This window comes from Microcaecilia unicolor, chromosome 5, assembly GCF_901765095.1.
Source record: "Microcaecilia unicolor chromosome 5, aMicUni1.1, whole genome shotgun sequence".
NCBI classification, from domain to species: Eukaryota; Metazoa; Chordata; class Amphibia; order Gymnophiona; family Siphonopidae; genus Microcaecilia; species Microcaecilia unicolor.
In genome coordinates this window covers 155912320-155939585 of record NC_044035.1, presented here as the reverse complement: position 1 = coordinate 155939585, position 27266 = coordinate 155912320, and the positions used below count along the sequence as shown (strand labels likewise).

The window sequence follows — 27266 nt, the reverse complement described above, 5'->3', positions numbered from 1 at the left end:
AGGAACTGTGCACAGGGAAATCCCTGCCTCCGAAAGGCAGAGAAAGGGATCCTGATAAGAGATCCCTATGTGCCGACACAACAGCCACAAGAACACTGTCTTTAGCATAAGATCTTTCAAGGAGGCCTTCTGGAATGGCTCAAAAGGAGGCTTCTGAAGAGCCCAAAGAACTAAATTAAGGTTCCACTCTGGACATGGCCTACGAAAGGGAGGCCGCAAGCAGCCTGCTCCCCATAAGAGTCAAATGATATGCGGGTGAGCCACAAGAGACATCATAAGTACATATAAGTACATAAGTATTGCCATACTGGGACAGACCAAATGTCCATCAAGCCCAGCATCCTGTTTCCAATAGTGGCCAATTCAGGCTACAAGTACCTGGAAAGATCCCAAAAAAGTACAAAATATTTTATGCTGCTTATCCTAGAATTACAACAACAAAGAATAAATAATGGCTAAACTTAGTCCAACAATAATTTGTAAAAAGCACACAACAAAAACTGGACAAAGTTCACGTATTGCAATAGGGCCATAAACGGCTAAGGAGGTTATCTCATAACGTCAGAAATATCCGTGTGTGCCAACTGTTGTTCTGGCTCACCGGTCTGTATGTATTTGTAATCATTGAACACCTCCAGCCAACCAATGGTACCCGCTAGTGCTCATATGTGAAAAAGATTGCCTATATATTGTTCATTAATTTCAGCAAAAAGGCACAACAATGTCCGTGGGTACCATTGTTCAAAAATTCAAAAATTAAACATTATTGCAATTAATGAGCAAGTAATGCACAAAATCAACTTAAGTAAATGAGCAAGTAATGCACAAAAACAACTTAGCTTGTAAGCTCCCAGCTCTGTCTAATAACTTCAACGGCTGGAGCTCATCGGGTTTCGGTTTGGGTTAGTGAAACCTCTTTAGGCAACTCCGGTAATCTGATAAGCAGTGGATTTTCCCCAAGTCCATTTTAATAATGGTCTATGGACTTTTCCTTTAGGAAGCCGTCCAAACCTTTTTTAAACCCCACTAAGCTAACCACCTTTACCACATTCTCTGGCAACGAATTCCAGAGTTTAATTACATGTTGAGTGAAGAAAAAATTTCTTCGATTCATTTTAAATTTACTACTTTGTAGCTTCATTGAATGCCCCCTAGTCCTAGTAATTTAGGAAAGAGTAAACAGACGCTTCACGTCTCCTCTCTCCACTCCACTCATTATTTTATACACATCTAGCCTATCTCCCCTCAGCCGTCTTTTCTCAAAGCTGAACAGCCCTAGCCACTTTAGCCTTTCCTCACAGGGAAGCCGTCCCATCCCCTTTATCATTTTTGTCGCCCTTCTCGGCACCTTTTCTAATTCCACTATATCTTTTTTGAGATGCGGTGACCAGAATTGAATACAATATTCGAGGTGCGGTCGCACCATGGAGCGATACAATGGCATTATAACGTCCTCAATTTTGTTTTCTATTCCTTTCCTAATAATTCCTAACATTCTATTTGCTTTCTTAGCTGCCGCAGCACACTGAGCTAAAGGTTTCAATGTATCATCAACGACCACACCTAGATCCCTTTCTTGGTCTGTGACTCCTAACGTGGAACCTTGCAAGATGTAGCTATAACTCAGGTTCCTCTTTCCCACATGCATCAATTTGCACTTGTTCACATTAAATGTCATCTGCCATTTAGATGCCTAGTCTCCCTGTCTCGTAAGGTCCTCTTGTAATTTTTCACAATCCTCTCGCGATTTAACAACTTTGAATAACTTTGTGTCGTCAGCAAATTTAATTACCTCACTAGTTACTCCCACCTCTAGGTCATATATAAATAAGTAAAAAAGCACCGGTCCCACCACAGACCCCCTGGGGAACCCTACTAACTACCCTTCTGCATTGAGAACACTAACCATTTAACCCTACTCTCTGTTTTCTATCTTTTAACCAGTTTTTAATCCACAATAGGACAATACCTCCTATCCCACGACTCTCCAATATCCTCTGGAGTCTTTCATGAGATACATTGTCAAACGCCTTTTGAAAATCCAGACACACAATATCAACCGGCTCACCTTTATCCACATTTGTTCACCCCTTCAGAGAAATGTAATAGATTGGGGAGGCAAGATTTCCCTTCACTAAATCCATGTTGGCTTTGTCTCATTAATCCATGCTTTTGAATATGCTCTGTAATTTTGTTCTTTATAATAGTCTCTACCATTTTGCACGGCACCGACGTCAGGCTCACCGGTCTATAATTTCCCGGATCTCCTCTGGCACCTTTTAAAAAACTGGCGTTACATTGGCCACCCTCCAATCTTCCGCTACCACATATTACTAACAATAGTTCCGTAAGTTCATTTTTCAATTCTGTCAGTACGCTAGGATGGATACCAACCGGTCCAGGAGATTTGCTACTCTTCAGTTTGTCAAATTGCCCCATTACATCCCTCAGGTTTATAGAGATTTCAATCAGTTTTTCCAACTCATCAGATTTGAATACCATTTCCGGCACCGGTATCTCTCCTAAATCTTCCTTGGTGAAGACCAAAGCAAACAATTCATGTAATCTCTCCGCTATGGCTTTGTCTTCCCTGATTGCCCCTTTTACTGAGGAGTCATCTAGCAGTCCAACCAGCTTCCTGCTTTTAATATACCTAAAAAAAATTTTTTACTATGTGTTTTTGCCTCCAACGCAATCCTTATCAGCGCTTTGCATTTGACTTGACATTCCTTATGCTGTTTCTTGTTATTTTCAGTCGATTCCTTCTTCCATTTTCTGATGGATTTTCTCTTAGCTCTAATAGATTCCTTCACCTCACTTTTTAACCATGCCAGCTGTAGTTTGGTCTTCTTTCCTCCTTTTTTAATAAAGCGGAATATATTTGGCCTGGGCTTCCAGGATGATATTTTTGAACAGCATCCACACCAGATGTAAATTTTTGACCCTCGCAGCCACTCCTCTTTTTTTTCACTATTCTTTTCATTATATCATAGTCTCCTTTCTGAAAGTTAAACGCTAACGTATTAGTTTTCTTGCGTATACTTACTCCAAAGCTAATATCGAATCTGATCATATTATGATTACTGTTATCAAGCAGCCCCATCACCATTACCTCCCGCACCAGATCATGCACTCCACAAAGAACTAGGTCTTCTGTAGTCAGCCACTGAAACCGGTCAAAGCCGCAACTTGAACTTTTAGAGGAGCCAACATCAATCCTTTCTGAAGGCTTACCTGGAGAAACACTAGAATGCGTATGATATGAGCAGAGAAGGGAGAAAGTCCAGTCCTCGAATGTCCTCCACATCCTCTCATACTCCATGGATGCAGAGTGTTTCCAAGCCTGAAGCAAGGTAGCAATCACTGAATCAGAATAACCTTTTCATAAGAACATAAGTGTTGCCTTAATGGGTCATACTGAAGGTCCATCAAGTCCAGTATCCTGCTTCCAACAGTGGCCAATCCAGGTCACAACTACCTGACAAGATCCCAAAACAGTACAATACATGTTATGCTGCTTATCCTAGAAATAAGCAGTAGATTTTCCCAATTCATCTTAATAATGGCGTATGAACTTTTCTTTTAGGAAGATATCCAAACCTTTTTTAATCTCCTGCTAAGCTGCTTTTGCCACATTCTCTGGCAACACATTCCAGAGGTTAATTATTCAGTAAGCGAAGAAAATATTTTCTCTGGGGCATGACCAAGATGGCGACTTGAGCTGGTAGCATTGTGCCTGGACGAGAAAGTTTGCTGCAAAGGCCTCTCCAGTACTATGTAAGCCACATTGAGTCTACAAAATGTGGGATACAAATGTAACAAATAAATAAAGAAGCAATTTTCTGAATCACCATTACCTCCTGTACTAGATCATGCACTCCACTAAGGACTAGGTCTAGAATTGTTCCTCCTCTTGTTGGTTCCTGAACCAGCTGCTTCATAAAGCAGTCCTTGATTTTATCAAGGAATTTTACCTCACTAGCATGCCCTGTTACATTTACCCAGTCAATATCAGGGTAATTGAAATCACCCATTATTATTGTGTTGTCCAGTTTGTTAGCCTCCCTAATTTCTGATAACATTTCTACATCTGTATGTTTATCCTGACCAGGTGGACGGTAGTACACTCCTATCATTATCCTTTTCCCTTTTACAAATGGAATTTCAATCCATAGGGATTCTGAGATGGGTTTCACGTCCTGCAGAATTTTTAGTCTAATCGATTCAAGGCCCCCCTTAACATACAATGCTACCCCCCTCCACCAATTTGATCTACTCTATCACTGCAGTATAATTTGTATCCTGGTATGACAGTTTCCCACTGGTTATCCTCCTTCCACCAGGTCTCAGAGATGCCTATTATATCTATTTTTTCATGTAGTGCAATATATTCTAACTCTCCCATCTTATTTCTTAGGCTTCTGGCATTGGCATATAGACATTTCAAACTATGTTTGTTGTTCCTATTTAAATCTTGCTCAGCAGTTGACAATGATAATGTGCATGCTTGAAAATCTGTCTGCTTTTTATTTAAAGACACGTCTACTAAGGGCATCCCGATAGCAAGGTTGCATTAGAGACCAGTCTTCCCTGTTTTGGTGATATCTTTGAAAGATACCTTATTCCAAGCCCTTTCAATGGCTAAGCTGTAAGACCAAAGGGGCACAGATCTTCCATGAGCACCAGACCTTGCTTTGGTAGGCCATATACCTGAGGAAGACGGGGAAGATTCCCATCCAGCAGTTGGAATCAGGTCCATGTACCATGGCCTCCGCAGCCAATCCAGGGCTACAAGAATTATCTTACCCCCCCGGTGCAATGCAATCCTTTTCAACACATGGCCTATCATAAGCCAAGGAGGGAAGGCATCAATCCAGGTTCTTTCCAATGGCTAAAGAACTTGGGCACTTTGTCAATCCTTTTCGTCGTCTTCAAGTACAGAAGTGGTGAACCCCATCAATCCATTACCAGCTGAAAAACCTGGCTGGATAATTCCTATTCTCCCAGGGCCAAGGAGTGCCTGCTGAGAAAATTCACCTCCACATTCAAGGATCCAGCAATATGAGCTGCCAACAGAGAAGATTTTTTTCCACCTAAGTGAGACCACCTTTACCACCAATGATTGGCTGTAGGTCCTGCCTTGCTTGTTGATATAAGCCATTATCATTAAATTGTCTGAGAAAACTTGGATCAGGGCCTCCACCAGAAATGAGGCAAAGTCATGTAAGACATTCTGCACTACGTTGAGCTTTAAGTGTTTTATCGACCACAGATTCCTGTTACATCCAGGTGCGCTGTGCCAGATGGAACTTGAAATGAGCTCCCCAATTTGACTTGCTGTTATCTGTTGTTACCACCTCCTATTGTGTTATCGGACATGGAGCTCTGGCAGTCAAATTCCTGGGCAACAACCACCAATGCATACTCCATCTGGCAACCAGCGTCCTGTAATGGACACATATGGCATCACTTCCATCACCGCTGTCACTGACCCCAGAACCTGAATAAAGTCCCAGACCATGGGCCTGCCTTGACTGAGAAGACAAATCTGTTGAACCAGTTTCGACCTCCTGTGTTCCATGAGGAAGATCCTCTCCCTTGCTGTGTGTCGAATAGAATGCCCAGATACACCAGCGTCTGCGATGGAGTTAGTCTACTCTTCTCAAAATTGTTCACCCAACTGACTGTAGAAGATGTACAACTTTGTCCATCACTGCCACGCTGTCAGATAGGATGACACATGAATGAGCCAGTCGTCAAGATATGGGTGAACTCTTGATTTTCTGGCACTGAAGGAAGGCCGCCACCACCACCACCATAACCTTGAAAACATTCATGGTGCCATGGCGAGAGCGAAGGGCAAAGCCCTGAACTGAAAGTTACAGCCCCAACTCTACAAAACGTAGAAACATCTGATGCAGCGGCCATATGGATATATGCAAGCATGTCTTCTTGAGATCAAGGGCAGTGAGAAATTCTCCCACTTGAACTGAGGCCATCATTGTTCTTACTGTTTCCATGCAAAAGCAGTGGTTTATACCTTTGAGATCTAAGGCCGAACGAAAGATGCCTTCCTTCTTTGGGACAATGAAGTAGACATAATACCTGCCTTGTCCCTGTTCAGCCTGGGGAACTGGAACAATGGCCCAGAGTACCAGCAAGGAATCTACAGTGGTCTGAACCTCAACCACCTTGGTTCCCTTTCAACAAGGAGACTGTATGAAGAGAGGAGCGATGGGGTGGGAGAAACTTGTAATCTTCTGTAAGAATATCCAGAACCCACTGGTCTGACAAGATTTTGGCCCACACCTTCCAAACCTCCTGAACACATCCTCCCACCAGAGGAAGAGAAGAGTGGACCACTCCCACATCATTGTGAAGCTCGGATGACATTGGGCACTCTAGCTGACAGAGTAAGACTTCCTGCCCACATGAAAGGAAGATTGGTGAACCTGAAATTGGGACCTCTGACCACATTGCAGATGACCAGGCTGGTACCATCTGTTGTCTTGAAACTGAGATCGAGAGCCCCCTGAAGACAGACAACCAGAGTATTTAAGCTTATCTTTGGGCAACCGCTGCGGCTTAACTTCCCCATTTTTTCACCAAGTTACTAAGATCTTCTCCACATACCCACTTGACCCAAATGAGAAGTTAATTAGATGTAAGTAACTTTGATGCTGCATCCACTGCACAATGCCGCAACCAGAGTTGCCAACGTGCTGTGACAGCCAAAGACTGCAGGCCTTAACTTCTAACGTGTCATAAACAGCATCTGCCAAGTAGGCCAACCCTGCCTCCAGCTAGGCATTACGGTGACCATCTTGTGTTGCCGACTGCTGATGCCACTTCAGGTATGCTCTAGCCATGAACGAGCTGCACACTGTCACTTGAAGGCCCAAAGAGGCTGTTTCAAAGACTTGTTTCAGCAAGCCTTCTAACTTCTCCACAGGAAAATGGGGAGAGGAGAAGGGAGGGAAGAAGTAAATTCACGGGCACCAGCGACAGGGATCTGAAGATCTCCAGATATGACTCTGCAGACTCAAGCCACCCGCAAAGCTCAACTGGAGACCAGCTGATCAACTGGACCAGGAGAAAATCACTCAGAACCAGAGGCTGAAAAGTGTGTCCATCTACATGCTGGATACAGAAAATACTGAGGAGCTAGACTGGATGCCAAGAGAGATGTGTCTCAGCTCAGTTTTCTGTTCTCTATCTCCACCCGCTGGTTGATGGACACAACTATTCCCACAGGTTCTGAAATAATGGGAAGCTACTTAATAGAAGAGGGGTTTGGGGGGGTATAGATGTTATTGTGAAGGGGTTTGGGAGTAGGGGAGAGGGTTACATTGACCTCTGCACTTGCCCCTTCAAGCTGGCACATATGTACACCTCCAGGAAGGAGTAAAGACCAACGTGGATATTTTTTGGGCTACAGGTGTGTTCCCCTTGTAAAATGGGAATACATGTGTAGATGTTCAGCTTACCCAAACAATGCCTTATCCACACTCATACCATGTCCTCTTAAAATCTGTACATGGCATAAATACAAACAGTAGCTTTCCAAAACTGCTATTTGATTGTGCAGCTGATCTACATATTTAAAAGTTGCTATTTACATGTATAGATGCTTTTAAAATTGCCCCCAATACACAGATTAATACAAAATAAACATAATGACTAGCTCATAACCTGATAATCTCTAATGAGTGCCTTAAGGAAGCCATATACTTAGTAGCAGGGCTGCCGGGGAAGGGGGGGGGGGGGTAAGATTCCCAAGCTCAGCCTCCAAGGGGGAGCACGGCATCAGCAAGGATTCCGGAGGCAGGCAGAAGGTTCTGCTTCCTTGGTCTCTCTTCTGTTCCTGTGTATCGAGACCCGGGTCCCAACACAGGAGCAGGAGAGTAACAAACTGAGGAAGAAGCAGACACAGGAAGGCAAGGGGGGGAGGTGCGGCAGCGGCAACAGCTGCAGCAGCCCTGCCCTGGACCCAGCTGTCTCTCGGCAGCCCTGCCTAGTAGTATGCAAAGGATTCAATAAATGGACAAAATATTAGAACTCACCCCTCTCAACCATTTGTTTCTTACTCTTTTCAACCCCTTCTCTTCCATATCTACTCTTTCCCATTTTGTCCTTCCCAGTTCCAATTTTGCCCACTGCTGTGGTAACATATAGCAGAGTCAAACGCCCTCCCTCTCATTACTTATTGCAGCCTTTCAGGGACCATTACACAGTGGAGCAGCTGGCAACAGGAACCAGAGGGAAAGACATTCACCCATAGCTCCAAGGCTCCATGGGTTCCAGACAGATTCCCTCTACTGCTGTTCCTAAGCTGTGAATTTTCCTTGATCCTTTCCCATAATCCTCTCCCAGCAGTAAGTCCATCCTCAGTGAGCCAATGAGCACATACAGACCACCAGTGTTTTTATACTGTGTTCAGTACATTATTTCCAAAACCCTCTAAGTCCAATGCAGCTAATATGGACTTAGCGTGTTTTGGAAATAAGCTCTTCAATTTTAAAAAGCATTTTCTGTATGTAAAGCCCATTTTATATACAAGAAAGGGCTTTTATAACATTCAGTGACCACATACACATGTAAGAAGCAGGTACATGGAAACTGTGTGCCTACTTTTATATGATCTGTGTGTACACTTTCCTGGGAGTGTAACTTGGGTAAAACAGAGGCACAGCTGCAATGCCTATGTATGTTTTATAAAGAACATGTGTTCACAGAGCACATGCACAAATTTATACCTTTTTCAGAGTATCTGTATTTCTGCATTGCCAGGGATTGTTCTGGGAGCCTATTTTATAAATGCAATAGGCACCTCTTGCTGACTTTATAAAACAGGCACTGTCAAGCTCACATAGGCGTTCAGTTATCAAATAAGCTGTGAGATATGCTGTGCTCCTTGATGTACAATGACATAATGTCAACAGTCCTCATTTAGGATGCAGGTGCCCCTTGGCTGATGTGTGGTGTCATAGGTGTCTTGAGCACTGACATGCAATCCAGTTCAGAGAAGAGCAAGAGCAAAGCATCTTGTGCTGCATTGCATTACGCCAGTCAATGTGCCTATTGATTAGGTTATAAAGGTCTAAAATGTTGCTACAGGAGTGGGATGGATAAAGACCGGCTTCTCTGTATGCTGGCATGATTGCTGGGGATGTAGAGTAGGTAATAATATAGTGATAGAAGGATGCAGACTAAAGATTATATAGATGTTAATTGTGCTTGTTGATTTTTCTACACATGTATACCTTGCCAGTCAGCAGTTCCTGGTATCCAGCACCTTACTAAATATTAGCTGTTCATGTGTGTTAAATGCTATGGTTTTCTCCATTGATTTCTATAGGACTGCACTTTCTTGTTATTTTGTGTGAGTGAACGTAAACAGAAAATACACTTTTTTTTAGTTTTTGATACTATAAAAGATGTGGCAGGTATTTGAACATTAAATATTTAGAGCCTCATCAAGCTGCGCTAGCAGCTCCTGAACAGCAATGCCGAAGGAGCCCATTCAAAGTGAGTGGGCTTTGTTGGCATTAATGCCAGGGAGCCGCTAGGCATTCAGTAATCTGCATTTGTGAGCAGACTGTGTCGGGCTGCTTGGAAAACACAGCTCCCTGCTTGTGACCCTAATTCTTGTGCTGCACTGGTTGAGTGATCAATTTTTGAATTATTTTGTTCTTATTTTGTTATACTGGGACATTTTTTTGTGTATGTTGGCAACTTTGTGGAATCTATTTAATTTGTTCTAATATGTAGAGGAAGGAAGTATTTAAATGGGAACCTTGACCATAGCCAGGCATTTAGTAATTTGCATTTGTGAGCAGCCTGTGTGTCAGGCTGCAGCTGATTGGAGAAGATAGTTCATTGCTTCTGAGCCTGTTTGTGCTGCACTGGTAAGTAATCAATTTTTGATATACTCTTTTGTTCTTACATTGTTATACTGGGGCATTTTTTTTGTGTATTTTGGCTGTTTAGTGGGGTCTTTTTAGTGTTTAACAATTTATGACAAAGCATAAACTCATAAACAAGAGAAAAATGTAAAGCATCAAAGGTCCATGCAGAAATTAGCATAACAGAAGGCATACACGTCAAACTTTTAACAACATTAATTCCAAATCCTAACTCCACCCTCTTCCCAAGCGCCCAACTCTCCCACCTTCCTCCCCACCACCCTCACCCAACTCCCCCCCTCTGTATAATGAACCAGGACATCAAAGGCTGCAAACCTCTCTCCCCACCAAAAGCAAAAGTAGGCACCAAGAATGGAAGGAGCATGTATCTTGTACCCCTTCCACAAATCTACGAGGTCCCAACCTCCGCAAGTTCCCATATAAGCAAAATAGAAAAGCGACATCCTCGGGCCTCTAAAGGTCCAGGCAGGCCACCCTCAAAATGCAGTAGCTCACAATACATTCGGGACCATACTCCGGCCTCAGGGAGACAAAGTTTGCAGGTATTGTGACCAAATCTGTAAATATCTTCCTTTCCTTTTTGGCAAGCCTCTAGAATCCCTGGCCTCCCATATTGCCAGAAGATGGATTCGATTTCTCCAGTGCCAAAAATTAGGAGGATTAGAGGAAGTCCAATAATGCAGAATACACTTCCGCGCTACTAGACATGGAGTGGAGGAGTGGCCTAGTGGTTAGGGTGGTGGACTTTGGTCCTAGGGAACTGAGGAACTGAGTTTAATTCCCACTTCAGGCACAGGCAACTCCTTGTGACTCTGGGCAAGTCACTTAACCCTCCATTGCCCCATGTAAGCCGCATTGAGCCTGCCATGAGTGGGAAAGCGCGGGGTACAAATGAAAAAAACAGAGGAAAAACAAGCACCAAGTTCAGTCCAAAATCACTGTATCGAAGGGCACACCCAGAGGGCACGGATAAAGGAATTGTCCTCGGTAGTGCACTTCACACAAAGAGGTGACGGGGCTTCCCTCACCCAAGTGTGTTTGAGCACAAGCCCTCAAGAGGACACGGTAGTAGCTCTCCTGCAACCAGGTGCACCTAGTAAGTGCGGGGATCCCTCGTATGTTGGTAACCAAAGCCCAGTCCATTAAAATCACACCCCAAATCACAAGCCCACCTCTCCCATACATCTTGCAGGTCCCTAGAATGATCCAACCCCAACAGGGCCATATAGGCTCCCGAAACACTAATCTCACTCTCAAAGCTGGTATAAAAAAAACCCTGCAATTTCACTCCCATGCACTGCTGAAGCTAAGGCGCCGCTAAGGAGGTCACATAGTGCTTAATTTGACAATAGGCAAAATGATTTCCCCATGCTACCCCTATTACTTGCTATAGCACTTCATAAGAAAAGTACCCTCCTCGCCCAACAAATGCTCTAATTTAGTCACTCCCTGACACTCCCATAACCGAAATATAATACTATCCTGACCCGGCAGAAAGGAAACATTCCTCCGAATTGGCAGCTAATCTGTCACCATAGAATCACCCCCAGGCTCCGGATCAAAACCCGCCAAACAGGCCGCAAAGGGGGAAGCAACAGTCCCCTCCTCTATACTGATGAGGTATCTGAGAGCTGGCATCATGCAGTAAAGAAAAAAAAAAAGGAAAAGGAAGCATAATGGACCCACTCAATATCTAAAGGTGTGAAATAGGATCTCCCATGCATCCAAGTCCCATAGATAACAGAGGAGACGGGCCAGATTGTAGACGTAAATTAGGCATTCCCAATCCCAACCCCCCATTCAAGAGAGAAAACTTAACTTGGGGTCTTCGATAAGCCCAACAAAATTTGGTGATCAAGTGAACCAGAATACGATAGTCCTTTCAAAGGTGATAAAGTGGAAGTGTTTGGAGAATGTAAAGCCACCAGGGCAGTATCACCATACTGAGGGCTATACGTCCCGTCAGCGACAATGGCAGATCCCTCCAGCTGTCCAAGCACCGTTGCATGAGTTACATTAAGAGTATAGATGGAGGGAACATCCACTGCCAGTTGTATGCCCAGATAAATAAAATGGGAATCCTTCCACCGCAAAGGAAACCGAGAATCCCACAGGCGGCCAAACTGTTCCGAAGAAGGAACAGCCTCTGATTTTTCCAGATTCAGGTGAAAACCTGCATAATCCCCATATTCACTCACAATTATCAGCAAAGCCGCCAAAAATGCTGCGGCTGAGATACATGGACCAGAATGTTATCTGTGAAAGCTGCCAAATTAAAATGGTAGGGGCCACACCATATCCCCCGGACATCTGGCAATCCTTGTATATCATGAAGCAGGGGTTTCCAAAGTTAGTATGAATAACAGGGGAGATAAAGGGCACCCCTTACGTGTACCTCATACAATGGGGAAAAAAAATCTGACTCAGCTATTAAGAAGAATTTTAGCATGAGATGAGGAATATAGGGCTCTCACCGCGGACACAAAACGTCCCTAGAAACCATAGGCCTCCAGAGTAGCAAAAAGGAACTCCCAGTTCACACAATTGAAAGCCTTTTCGGCATTGAAGCTGATCAACAGAGGGAATATCATTTCTGTCGCGTTGATCCAAGGATACTAATATCCTCCAAAGGTTTCTGCTACCATGTGGCCCTTCACAAACCCCACCTTTGCATCATGAATTAAGGCAGATAAGATCCACGCAAGCCTGTTGGCCAAAATCTTTGCCAGGATGTTCACTTCAACATTTAAAAGGGAAATACACCTAGAAGAACGAGAAAGAAGATCTTTCCCCGGTTTTGGCAAGACCACTATCCGTGCAGTGTTTTGCTCCGGCGAAACAGCCTCCACCTCCACCATAAGAGGAAAACATTTGCAAGAGGCGACACCACCACCTCTTCTCCCAACAGTTTATAAAATTCCATATGAAAACCATCCTCTCCTGGGGCTTTTCATTAAGGGGCTCTGCTGAATCACGACAATCACCTCGTTAGGATGAATGAGTGCATTTAAACTCTCCAACTCAGAGGCCTCAAATCTAGGTAATACCTGGCCATCCAGATACAAATGGCCATCCAGCCCTTCATCCAGATGAGAGGCATAAAGCTATTGATAATAGTGCTGAAAAATTCTGCAGATCTCCATGTCAGACCGGACTCTGTCCAGTTGGTGTTTTAAGTTCCAATACTTGCTTAGTAGTTTCTTTCTGCTGAATCAAGTGGCCAGAAACCAGCCTCCCCCCTTATTACCAAAGCGAGAGAGACAATATTCATAATAAGCTAACGGACTTAACTGCTCTGGCATGAAGCAGTTCATTCAGTGCAGTCTGGGTTTCCAGAACTTGTTGCCTATGAGCCCCGAGATGGGACTTCCCATAATGTTGATGATCGTACTTCAACTGGTTCTCTAAACGCAAGATCTCTCTATTTCGGGTTCCCCAAATACGACTGGCATAACTAATAATCTCCTCCCTAAGGACTGCCTTGGCGGCACCCCAATGAATCAAGGGGTCATGCTCATACTCCCCATTATGATTCTTATAATCCCTCCAGCATTGTAAGGGCTTCTCTCAAAACCCCACACTATAATAGTGTGCAAGGGGAAAAACCCATCTAGAACCAGCCCCCTGGGCCCCAGAGGGCTGTCAATCCACCCAAACTTGCCATGATCCAAGATCATGTAGGAAACTATTTCCGTTCGTGAGATCTCAGAAAACAGAGATGCAGAAAAAAGGAGGGAGTCAATACGGGATTGGGTTGAGTGGGCCCAAGAGAGGTGGCTATAATCCCTGTCAGTCAGGTGGAGCACCCACCAGATTAAACTGTGACTCCTATTCACAGTCTCCTTCCTAGGATTACTACTACTACTACTACTATTTAGCATTTGGGATTTATCAAGGTCAGAGTCCCAAACTGAGTTAAAGTCTCCACCTACTACTAAGGGATAAGTACTATAGGTGAGCAAATGCCTGGTTATTCGCCTGTAAAACCTTCTATCAAAAGTACTGGGGGAATAAAGACTGCACAGCACCATCTCTCTCCTTGCTACCGACATCCGACTAATTACATAATTACTCTCCAGATCGGGAAGCAATCCACCACACCTTTACGAAGAATAGCTACCCCACCCTTCTTCCCCCTAGCAGGGGCAGCTATACACTCCCCAACCCTCCATTGTTTTAACTTTGCAGTCTCTGAAGCTGACAGAGCATTTCCTGCAGAACAGCCATGTCTGCTTTATTTAGCTGGAGCTGATGCAATATCTGATACCTCTTAATGGGGATGCCATAGAAAAGAGGCATGCAAAAAGGATCTATAAATAGTAAAAATTGGGAGGCTGTCCTAGTCTACAGCCTCCCCCAAAACCCTCCAAACAGGCCTGTTAAAAGACGCTTGCCTGGGCAGATGCTCAAAAAACACTCACTTTTCTGAAACCCTGAACATTCCACCCCACCCACCAAATCCCCATCCCCCTCCTCCCTACCCCAACCCTCCCCGACCCCAACAGACACCCAAAGAAATCACAGACCCCACATAGTGGGCAGTCATATAAAACACCTACCCCCCAAAGAACCCCCGAGCCAACCAAGGTATGGCTAAGCCCCCAATCCCCATAGGGAGGCCACTCTTCATAAGGAGGAATATGTCCATTCACTGCTGAAGTGGGAAAAAATAAACACTCGGGCTTCCCCAACCTCCCTCCCCACCACCCACCTCCTTCATATCCTTCCACTCCAGCCTAGTCACTGAGATTGCACCAAAAAAAAAAAAGTGTCAACAAAAATAAAAAGTACAAAAGTATTGGAGGAGTAGCCTAGTGGTTAGTGCAGTGGACTTTGAGCCTGGGGAACTGAGTTCGATTCCCACTGCAGCTCCTTGTGACTCTGGGCAAGTCACTTAACCCTCTATTGCCTCTGGTACAAAATAAATACCTGAATACATGTAAACCGCTTTGAATGTAGTTGCAAAAACCTCAGAAAGGCGGTATTATCAAGTCCCATTTCCCTTTCCCTATACTGGGACAGAACAAATGTCCATCAAGCCCAGCATCCTGTTTCCAACGGTGGCCAATCCAGGTCACAAATACCTGGCAAGATCCCAAAATAGTACAAAACATTTTATGCTGCTTATCCCAGAAATAAGCAGTGGGTTTTCCCCAAGTCCATTTTAATAATGGTCTATGGACTTTTCCTTTAGGAAGCCGTCCAAACCTTTTTTTAAACCCCACTAAGCTAACCGCCTTTACCACATTCTCTGGCAACGAATTCCAGAGTTTAATTACACGTTGAGTGACGAAAAAGTTTCTCTGATTAGTTTTAAATGTACTACTTTGTAGCTTCATCGAATACCCTAGTAGTTTTGGAAAGAGTAAACAGACGCGTCACGTCTACCCTTTCCACTCCACTCATTATTTTATAGACCTCTATCATATCTCCCCTCAGCCGTCTTTTCTCCAAGCTGAAGAGCCCTAGCCGCTTCAGCCTTTCCTCATAGGGAAGTTGTCCCATCCCCTTTATCATTTTAGTCACCCTTCTCTGCACCTTTTCTAATTCCACTACATCTTTTTTCAGATGCGGCAACCAGAATTGAACACAATATTCAAGCTGTGGTCGCACCATGGAGCGATACAAAAGCATTATAACATCCTCATTTTGTTTTCCATTCCTTTCCTAATAATACCTAACATTCTATTTGCTTTCTTAGTCGCTGCAGCACATTGAGCAGAAGGTTTCAACGTATCACCAACAAAAACACCTCTCTCCAGCATGGTGTCACGTGATCTCTGTGGGATCTTTTTAATCATTTATATTTTTTTTTAGCACTAACCAGATAGGGAAAAAATTGGACTGCTCCTGCTGGGTATTGTAACACTGTTTTTTTTTCTACCTATGAATGAGTTGCTGTTGCTTTTAGTCGTTTCACACATTTAAGGTGTATTAAGTTGTAGTTTTCTTATATTAAATACACAAAAGGCCATCAGATAATTTATCTTAGTTTTATGTTAAGCCCCAGACACAGTTCTTGAGAGGGCAAAACGTGGCCATGTTGGGCGGTTACAGAAAAGTTCTATGCTGTTTTTATGTATCTCATTGCCGGAGAAGGTAGTGACGGTAGCTGGCCTTGCTGAGTTTAAAGGGGGTCTGGACAGATTCCTGAAGGAAAAGTCCATTGATCGTTATTAAATTTTGGGATTTTGCCAGGTTCTTGGGGCCTGGATTGGCCGCTGTCGGAGACGGAGTGCTGGGCTTGATGGACCTTTGGTCTTTTCCCAGCATGGCAGTGCTTATGTACTTATGCGCTGAATAAATTGGGGGGGGGGGGGGGGTTCACCACGTGGGTCTTCTTTTGTTTTCTGCTATTCTGGACCTTGCAGACCACTTGACTTTGTGTGTTAAGTGCCAATATTCAGCACTTAATCGCAAAAGGTAACTGCATAAATAGGACCATATAAAATACACCCCTATCTTTATGCAGCTCATCTTATACTGAATATCGCACTTAAGTGCATAAATTTTAATTGGCCATGTATGCCTAAATATTCAACGTCAGTGCCCAGACATGGCCCAGCATAATATCCAAGGATTATGCTGGCAGTAGCCAAAACAACACTGACCGCCACTGGCTGAATATCTGCCCCTCTGATTGCCTATAGAAAGATATGTTCTGTAATGCCTTTTTGACAACTAAAATGCACTGTGTCCTTTGATCCACTACCATGCTTTCACATTGACTACTGTATCTACCTCTGACAGTTTTACACTTGTAAATCAAAATATCTTCAGCTCATCCAGAACATTGAAATAAAGCTTCTGCTTGGTCCTAAAAAAAATCTGACATCACTCCACTATTGAATGAGCAGCAATAATACAAAATCTATAATAATAAATACAAAATCCTCATGTTAATTCACTGCAGCTGTTTCACTGGCCTACCATTTTATATGCTGCCACTACTCAATCCCTCTACCCCCCCCCCCCCCACCACCACCACACTCTCTTAGATCTTCACATAGCAATCTTGTATTTGCCCCTGCACATTTGAAAATCAGATCAAAGATGACACTTTGTTTTGTTATATGCTTCTCTCACTTTGAACTCCCTACCCACAAGTTAAGGGGTGAGAGCTCTTACAACAAATTCAAAACTTGGACCAAAACCTATTCTCCTTCACTTTTAGTGGGGAATGTAGATCTGGCCTGCAGATCTGGGTGTTTCTCTGCACACTTCTTTTGATTCACTTTGAGAGGATAATTTTATAACAAGTCACCTCTGTATACAGCCCAACTAGATGCCTATTTTGAGGCTATTTTATAAAGATACATAGGTATCTATGTGTCTTTATAAAATACAAAGGGCAAAGTGGCAGAACTTGTGGCCAGAATTGGAGCAACATGCCGATAACTAGGGAGGCCAGGATTCAAATTCTACTTCTTCCACTGAGCAAGTTACTTCACTCTCCAATCACCTTAGCTACAACTTACATTGAAGCCCACTTAGACAGAGAAATAACTTGTGTACCTGTTTGTAAATTGCCTTGAGCTTGGATTTGGAAAGTGTAAGTAATTAAACAAACCTAAAATCTAAATCCACTATTAAGCTTCAGCTGTATCTGAATAAGGCTGTAAGATGGAATAACTTTAACAGCTGTGCAATGGTAATCTCATGTTTACCTCTTACCCATCCATGGGTTCAGGTGTCTGATGGCATAAAATGCAGGATTCTTTATCTCTTCACTACAAGAACAGCAAACAAGAATTAATTCACCTGCCAGAAGATTTCTGACAAGTCCTGAAAGCTGCAGAATAAAAACAAATACATTGTCGCTACTCACTCTTCTAATATCATCTAGCATGTGGATCTCTGGGGAAAGCCCACCATGTACACACAGGAACTGCTGGTTTAATAGTGCAGCAAGGGGAAGGCAATCAAAGGCTTCCATGCACGCCTCATAGACGCGTTCTGAATACTTGATTTTACCTACAAAGGAGATAAAATAAAGTATTAAAAACTATGACAGACAACCTTTTTTTTCACTCTCTTCAGCACAATTGATCTTTATGTGACTTCCTTTACTTCTGCAGTGCTCTTATCAAAATAAGCATGAGACGAGATGCATGTGGCCTACTAACTAGTAAAAGGAGTACCAGAATATTCAACTATAGAACTCCATGATCCTACCTAATAAGCAAATTTTTACAGTTCCACCATAACAGACCAAACCATGAGACTGTCCTCTTGACCAGCAGATGGAGACAGAACAAATCTGAAGGTACAGACTGAATCCCTATAGACTATACTGTATCAGATTTCTTCTCAGACTGGAAAGTATTTAAAACGAAATTAAAAACAAACAAAACAAAAAACCTACAACTACTTTCCAAACTAAATAACTGTCCATATTAAGAGGACAATTTTTAAAGGGATTTCTTTTGGTAAATCAGGGTTTATCCTTGAAAACTCCCCCTTTCAAAACAGCCTGTGTGTTCCATAGAGAAACTAGGCAGTGCTGGGGATAGGCTGGGCTGGTTGTTTATGGTTAATGAGTTATTAAGCTTAGCACACTGCTCCCATCTTGTTCTGGGAGACGGTGAAAGCTGTCCATAGAGGGGAAACAGCAGCATACGTAGCCAGAAAGAGAAAACAGCTTGCCAAGGAATTGTTGTATTTGGAAAAAAAAAAGTTAAAAAGTGCAAGCGGTGTTGGATTACCTCTAGAATCAGGAAACTAGAGATAATTTATAAGTTGCTATGGTGGCACTGAATATTAAAGTGCATGAGAAGACTGTTAAGTCCAGACTATTCTATATGCATAAATTATATCAATTTGGGAATCATAATGGTAAACTTCCTGCCCATTTAGTACATCCCTGGAAAGGCATAGAAAGTTCTGTAGAGGGAAAACTCATAATGGTAAAATGATTACAGATAAAATTCAAATAACCTCTTTATTTTCTCAGTACTTTAAAACACTCTACCAGTGTCAAAAAGATTTGCAAAAGCATGTAGATGATGTGTCTTTCCTGAATTTGCCACAAATGAGCATATATCTCTGCCTCTGGAAGCATATTTTGAACAAGCGTGCATGAATAAGTCCTTGCAAATCATTCCACACAACTACAGTGTTGCCTGAACCTGGTAGGAATTCATTATTGCTAGATTCCTATAGACCTATATCATTGTTTAGTTTTGAACTTAAGTTCATGGTAAACATTTTGGAAACAAGACTGGCTAAATTGCTGTCGGATATAATACACAAAGATCAGAAGGATTTTGCTCAAAATAGGCAGGCAGTAGAACATGGTAGGAGGGTCATGGCAGCAATGGGCCATAGAGCTACCGGAGGGGGGGCACCCAGCTCTTTTGGTCAGTTTAGACATTTAAAAAGCATTTGATTGTGTGCACTGGGATTATTTACTCAAGCTTCTGGATAAGTAAGGGCATGGGGATTCCTTCGTGGACATAAGTATTATACATGAATCCTGCCTCAGTGGTGTTGGTAAATGGCTTTCTTTCTGATTTTTATCCTTGGCTAGAGGAATCCATCAGAATAAGGGCTGATCGCAATGTACAGGGCCTGACGGTCATTAGGGAGGAGGTGAAATGCATGACTTTTGCAGACAACGTGCTCTTGGTGGTCACTCAGCCCAGACTGCTTTCGACTAGAGTGCTGCAATTGGTAAAACAGCATTGTGTGGTCCAACTCTTAATCTGGACAAATCAGAGGCTGTGCCTATAGGGGATATTCATACGAACATTAAAAAAGTGGATAATAAACTTAATTATTTAGGAATATATTTAATTAAGAATGTGGCCAATGCTTACTTTAAAAACTTTACTGTACTACTGAAAAAGTTTACAGATGTGTTGAAATTGTGGTCTTCATTATCTTTTGAGTCTACAGGGGCGAATAGCACTTTATAAGATGGTTCTTTCTCCAAAGCGGCTACATGTGCTGCAGACATTTCCAATGTATATGACTAATATGAGATGTAAAGTGTTTTTATAAGCTATTACAAAAATTTTTGTGGACGAAAAAAACAAGGGCCACTATGCACCAGTTGTCCATGACCATGGGGAGAGATAGTCTGGTGCTTCCTGCTTTGAACAGATATAATGCAGCATGCATTATGATACACTTGGTGGACGGGATAAAAAAAATATGCAGCATTTCACTCCTGTCACCTTGGAGAAACAGCTTATTGTACCAGTGCATTTGTTTTAGTATCTGCATACCCAGAAACCTTATAACATGTTGTCCGCTAAGTGGCATCCAATATTAAAATCCACGAGACAGGGCTGGCTTTGGCTATGTAACAATTGAAAAATTCTCCATGATTGACGATGTTACTCCCTTTGTGGGTAACAAGGATCTGGATCCTGATGCTATAAATCATACTTGAAGCAATGGACTAGTAATGGTCGATCTATGTAAGATTTGGTGATAGAGAAAGGGAGAATGAAATCCTTTGAAGTTCTGAAGGAAAAAGGGTAGTTGTCATCTGATTGGTACGCATATGTACAAGTCAGGCACTATATCAGTATGCTAGATGCGAGCACTCTGAATAAGGCCATGGTAGACTTGGAGGCGTATTTCAACGCACTTAGACTTAGTTACATGGTAACCTATGGAACTTTGTACATTTGAGTACTTTGAAAATGAGCCCCATTATGTCCAAAACGTTTATATTGGCCAGGCACACTAAAGCCAGCCTGTCTTTTTATCAAGCTAGCCTGGGCAGTTTGGGCCCCAAATGGGACTATGAACAAATGGTATCTGCTTGGAATAGGGAGGTTGATGCAAGATGAGCAGGTGACAGGAGATGGACTTTGTATTTTGATGAAGAAAAAAAACAAAAAACAAAACTCAAGCTCTGCTGTTTCACAGGAGCAACAATATAAATTTATGAGGCTGTACATTTCCCCGCATCAAGTCTGCTTAGCCCAGATAGAAGATAATGCAGCATGCCCTAAATGTCAAGTCTCTCCAGCATCCTTAATACACGTTTTGGGACGGTGAAAAGATTTGGCTTTTTTGTAACAGTTTATGAACTATTTTTACTACAGTCTAGGGCAAGAGAATACCATTGCGTGCAAACATTCAGTTGTTCTCCAGTTTTGTGTCATTAGGATTAAGAAAAGGAACACACATTTTATTACAAAAAGCTTTTCTCCTTGCTCAGAAATGTGCTGGAGACAACAACATGCCCCCTCAATGACTGCATGGAGAAATAAACTGTATCCACGAAGCTGGAACAGTTAGATAAAATAAAAAGGGCTTGCCCAGAGCTTGGATGCAGTTTCAACAAACCTGGTCACCTATATGGGACAAGCTCCCACACAAGGCCTACAGTTATTTGTTAACATGGAGCATATGATGTGAGTGGGGGGGAGTGTGAGGTGGGATGGGTCCCTGGTTTATAGGATATGATTCTGGTGGCAGGGTCAGGATCACCATGAAAGAATCACATGTGTGGCCCAGATCTTATGCTACTGTTGTTGGTAGCTTGATGACAAAACTAAACCACCATATGATTATTTGGTTATAGAATTAGAGTTTATTTGGTTATAAAATGGAAGTTTATTGTTTCCTTATTGAAGTAAGAAGGATTGTCTCAACTAACATATAAAAATTGTTTGATGTCTTAGAACATAAGAACTTACCCAGTGAATAAGTGTTCCCATCTTTAAACACCAAAATAGGCACTCATGAACACCCACCCTGGTCTATTCATCATTCCTTGATAAGTTTATTATTCTGGATCTCTCCCCATTCTCACTGCACAATTTTCATTCAAGAAAATTTACAGCTGCTGATAGATGTAAATATTTTACAGTTAACTGCTTTGAATGATTCAGCAAATCAGTGGTACAGATTTTATAAGTACAGTACATAAAATTAAGTAATGCCAAAAAATATTCCTTACTCCTCAAAAAAACAAACTCGAGTCCCCCTTTCGGCAAGCTCAATATAAAATCCAGAACTATTGCTCACAATATCAGCCTTTGAAAAGGAAAACCCCAGAAGATACAGTCTGCGGGTTTTTTTTGTTTTGTTTTTTTTTTAACTCTGGCCTTGGTGTTTAAATATATTACATACATTCAGCACTGATGAATATACATAGAGACCACTGACAAATACTGGCTCTACAGACAGCAGTGAGCTGGCCTAAATTAAACTGCATAGCTATATGGAGAGCAGTTGAATACTGCTATCTGTAGAGCTAGGCAAAAAGCCAGGGCAGGGCATGGGCAATCAGATAGTGTCAGGGTAGAATGTAAGAATTTTCAGTGGCACTGTATAACACTGTTGAAAATTCATGGATAGGGCAAACACTACAGAGGCAAGTGTTTTTTAATATCAGGTGCACTGCATTTACAAATTTCTTTATATAAAAATCTTATTCAATTATGTCCATTCTTTCAGCAAGAATACATCACAAAGAGCAACATCAGCCCCTAAATCAATACAAGGCACACAGATCCTGTGTGAGGAATGCTTCAGTAGAAGCTGATGTTTTTAGCTTTAAGGGTGGATAATCAAACTACCCACATTTCAGCAAATGCTGCAGAGATTGTTTTTTTAACTATGGAGTTTATCACAATGATCAAACAAAAAGTGTGCATACTTTGATTACTGCTCACAATTTTGCACCTGCTTTTTGTTCAGGTACTTTAAGTGAAAGCTACAGGCTATTTAAAAAAAAAAAAAAAAACTACTTTTGACTTACATAGATACCTTTAGCCAAGGAGAGGTGTGCGATAGTCTAAAAGTCTGCTTCTGTAGGGGAGGAGTAGCCTAATCGTTAATGCAGCAAACTTTCATCCTGGCAACCTGGGTTCAATTCCCACTGCAAACTCCTTGTGACCTTGGGCAAGTCACTTAACCCTCCATTGCCCCAGTTACAAAACTTATTGTGAGCCCTCTAGGGACAGAAAAATTACCTGCATATAATATGTACACCGCTGCATATGTCTAGAAGTGCTATAGAAATGCTTAGTAGTAGTAGTAGGCACTTTATCTATGGAAAGCACTTTGGCTTAACTTATTTAGAAAGCAATAAAATTAGAAGCGTATCTACAAACAGCCGGATTTCAGTTTGGGGTAAAAACAGGACCAGAAAGTACATAGCACTTTCAAGTTGGCTGCACTTAAAACTGAAGTCTGTGAGCACTTTTTACCTGCAGACTTCATATCAATTTTCAGGAGGGAAACATTTTCCTTTGGAAACTAGCTTCGGAAAAACACTGGCTGTTTGTGCGAGTACTTTATTTAACATATAATTATGCACGCATTTTTTTGGAATTATAAAAGTATGTGTGAAAATGTACCGTCCACCCCCAACACCCTACCAGAACACCTCCCTAAATATGCATGCCCAATCATGTGTGTATTGGCTATATATACATAAATGTATTTAAGTATGTGGTAGGCAATATTCAAAAACCCCATTTCTGTGCAAAAAACCCTGTTTTATATCTGAACATGCCCTTCAAAACCGTTCTCTGAATGTTAAAAAGTGAACAAAAAATTATTTGTACTTACATTCCTGTTTAAAGGTGAAATATTCTGTAAGATGCCTGCATTCATGATTACCTCGCAAAAGAAATAAGGTGTTTGGATATAGAATCTTTAGGACCCAAAGGTACAATACACACTGTTGGGGAACAGAAAGAAGACAGAACACTGGTGAATGGTGATGTGTTTTACATGCAGAGCGGTGTTCATTAGTGGAAAAAGATGCTATTCATGGCTGTATATGCCAGTAGATAAGGACCTAGGGCAGTGCGTCTCAAGGGAAAATTAGGTTCTTACCATGATAATTTTCTTTCCTTTAGTCATAGCAGATGAAGCCATTACGTATGGGTTGTGTCCATCAACCAGCAGGGGGAGATAGAGAGCACTCAACTTTTCACAGTGCCTCATGGCCACCTAGCTCCACTGCCTCTTCAGTATTTGAAGCTTCCAAAGCAGTATGGCAAACCGCAATGGGAATAACATGAACTTTCCTCACAGTGAAAGATGGCCCCATAACATGGGCATAAACTCAACAAAGGAGGGAATGAACTCAGCCTCCTGGAGGGAATAAACTCGTCCTCCACTTTGTATAAACGGAGGGAATACTTGCATCCTCCTGGAGGGAATAAACTCATCCTCCCAAACATGAACTGGAGGGAATGAAGTCATCCTCCTATAACTGTAACAAGAATCCTGAAGACTGTTTTCTGACTCCCAAAGGAAGGAATATAATAACTTCAGGAAACAAGAACAGCACCTAAAATCAGAATCACTGCAATACAGACAATCATACAAGGAGGGCTCATGGCTTCATCTGCTATGACTAAAGGAAAGAAAATTATCATGGTAAGAACCTAATTTTCCCTTCCTTGTCATCAAGCAGATGAAGCCATTACGTATGGGATGTAACAAAGCAATCCCTAAATAGGGTGGGAACAAGCCACACCACGTGGGGAGATAGAGAATACTGAAGAGGCAGTGGAGCTAGCTGGCCATGAGGCACTGTGAAAAGTTGAGTGCTCTCTATCTCCCCCTGCTAGTTGATGGACACAACCCATACGTAACGGCTTCATCTGCTAGATGACAAGGAAACTTTTATTTCAATCTGATTCCACTTTAACAAATGAAAATTCATGTGATCCCAGATGATGATTAAAACAAAATGTCTACATTTCCTGTCCCCCCTCTTACCTATATCCTCCTTCTCCCACTCATCCAAAGCAGGAAGACTGTAGCAGTAATGGTGACAGCAGTGGCAGCACCACAGGGTATGAGAGTCAATGCACTCCTGGGCTCCAATATTCTGCCTGGGTTTCCAGCCTAACAAGAAGCTTACCCAGGCTGACTGCCATAGTAGAGGTCCAGAGAGAGGGGAAGTAGCCCTGTTTCTGTGACTCAATTTAGAGTTCCAACCCATGGTTTGGGAACAACTGGGCTAAGAGTTATTATTATTACCCTATTTGAAATACCACCTAATCTAACGAGGAGATCAAGGTGGTTCACAAAATAAAAATGTAAAACAAACAGAAAAGAATGTCAGTAATAAAACATGCAAGACAAGGTGAACTCTAAATTCCAGGCATCCAGTCATATGATCATTCCAAAGCTCAAGCCCCATAGGCCTGTTTAAAGAAATAGGTTTTCAACAAAACCTTAAATTGTTTGGAAGACTGTTCAGAATGAATAATTTGGGGTAGCCCATGCCACATAAATGCTGAATGTCTTGTGGATTAAAGATGCACAAATTTAGAACTCGAAAGCATTAGGCAATGGTAATCCAATGATCTCAAGCATTGTGTAGAAGTGTAAGGAACCAGGGGCGTAGCTATGGGTGGGCCTGGGTGGGCCCGGGCCCACCCAAACTCAGCTAAGGCCCACCCAGTTTCTATGACCGCCAATCACAGCTGCAGTCAGTCACATCACGTACGGACGTGCAAGGAAGCCTCCAGGAGTCAGTCCAGGAAACAAGCAGCAGCTCTCCCGCAGCGCCAATCTTTACTGGGAGTGTGTCAGCGTTGGGAGTCAGGCATTGGAGCAGGTGGCGGGGACCAGCTTCGGCGGATGACGTGGTTGCGGCGCCGCGTACCTCAGGATCTGCCATGCCATCTCCAGCTCGCGTTGTGGTCGCGTCAATTCTGCGATGATGGTGATGCCTGCCTAGTGATCCTGCAGCCGGTCTCCCTCCAAGCCGTGTTAGCCGTAGGTAAGCACAGCATTGAGCTCCAGGACTCAACTCAGGCTGGTGAAAACCTGCTGCAAGGGGCAAAATCGGAGAGTTGAGCTGTTGAACAGTGCTGGAGAAATCGGGTTCACTCACTGTAATCAGCTTGGTGATCTTGGGCCTCCTTTCCAGGCAGCACTTTGTACCAGGTGATCTTGGGACTCATGGGGGGGGGGGGGGGGTGGTAGACCTCTGCAGGGAAGCTCAAAAAGTTGTTTTGTGTAATGCTGATGGGCTTCTGAGTGGGGCTGGGCTCGGTCTACATTTCCCAGGTTAAAAAGTAAAGTTTTGTATTGCATTCATGGTGTGTTTTTGGGTGGAGATGTTTTAAAAAGACTGTTTAATGCTAGTGTGCTTCTATGTGGGGGAGGGAAGGCCAGGGCTGATGCCAGAGTATGGGATAGGGGGTAGGGGAGAGGTCAGGGCTGATGCCAGGGTAAGGGGGTAGGGGATAAAGCCACATTGAGCCTGAAAATAGGTGGGAAAATGTGGGATGCAATAAATAAATAAAAATAATAATAAAGGGATAGGGTAGGGCTGGCACTAGTTACAGGGAAGGGTGCGGGTAGGAAAGGTTAGGGCTGATGCTGGGTTATATGGATGGAGGAGTAAAGAAGGGAAGGGTAGTACTGATGCTGAGCTATAGGGAGGGATGGGGGAGTAGGGAAGGGTAAGGCTGATTTTGGGCTTCAGGAATAGATTGGGGGGATAGGAAGGGTAGGGTAGGGCTGATGCTGGGCTATGGGGATGGATGGGGGAGGAGTCCTTTATTTTGTAATTGATCAGGATTGATCTGTGTTCTGCATGTGACTGAGGTGAGAGATTCTGCTGGCATGTGGTTAGTGTCAGGATCTATATCTCAGTCTGACTTGTCTGGCACTGTTGTGTATATTCACTGCTTCCTTTTAAAAGATACTGTCATTGGTATTTGTGAGTTCAGAATTGTTGTTGTTTAGGTTTGCAGCATAGGCTCTGAGAAGCATCTTCGCAGGATTTAGTGTTACTTCACTAAGTATCTGGCAGTGAAGGAATTTTGTGTTGCTATTATTGAGGTGCTCCCAGATTTTGAATATATTTTTCCTATGGAAAGCTGTAAGAGAAAACGTTTTGTATGCTACAGATTCCACAATAGGTGGGGGAAAAATCTTGATGTTGACAGTAATTTTGCTTATTTCATCAGTGAGAAATCTGGACTTTGCTTCATGCAGTTATTGATGTGTTGGTGTAGACAAAGGTTATCATTTGTGAAAAATGTAAATTTATTAACGTGTGTAAATTGATATTGAAATGAAAGTAAACTCTGTCAAGAGCAGTTTATATTTCCCTTGCTTCCCTTTAAAACGAAATGTAAATAAATTATATTTGGGCTTTTTTTAGTTCTGCCACAGACTGCAAATTTCAGTGTGCCATCAACATGAACATTTGCTATAAAGCAAAGTTTGAAGGATATGTGCCATTGCTATAATTATTTTGCAGGGTATTTTCATTATAATAGACTGGTCAAGTTTAAGTTATGGGATACTGTAACTATATTTTAAAATGTCAGTGTTTCCATTAAGTATGTATGTGGTTTATGTTGATGCAGGACAGTTGGGCAGATTATTTAT

The 27266-nt window shown here is 42.5% G+C and overlaps 1 protein-coding gene across 3 annotated transcripts in view; it reads right to left on the bottom strand.

The window, feature by feature from the left end:
- Positions 1–27266, bottom strand: part of LOC115470367 (serine/threonine-protein phosphatase 2B catalytic subunit beta isoform) — a 129480-nt gene that overhangs the window by 85355 nt on the left and 16859 nt on the right. For all 3 annotated transcript variants that reach the window (XM_030203470.1, XM_030203471.1, XM_030203472.1), the window contains exons 3-4: positions 23466–23577; positions 17755–17900 (exon numbers count right to left, since the gene is read on the bottom strand). In XM_030203470.1, the coding sequence (XP_030059330.1) occupies positions 17755–17900; positions 23466–23577 (258 nt within the window). The remainder of the gene's footprint in view (positions 1–17754; positions 17901–23465; positions 23578–27266) is intronic.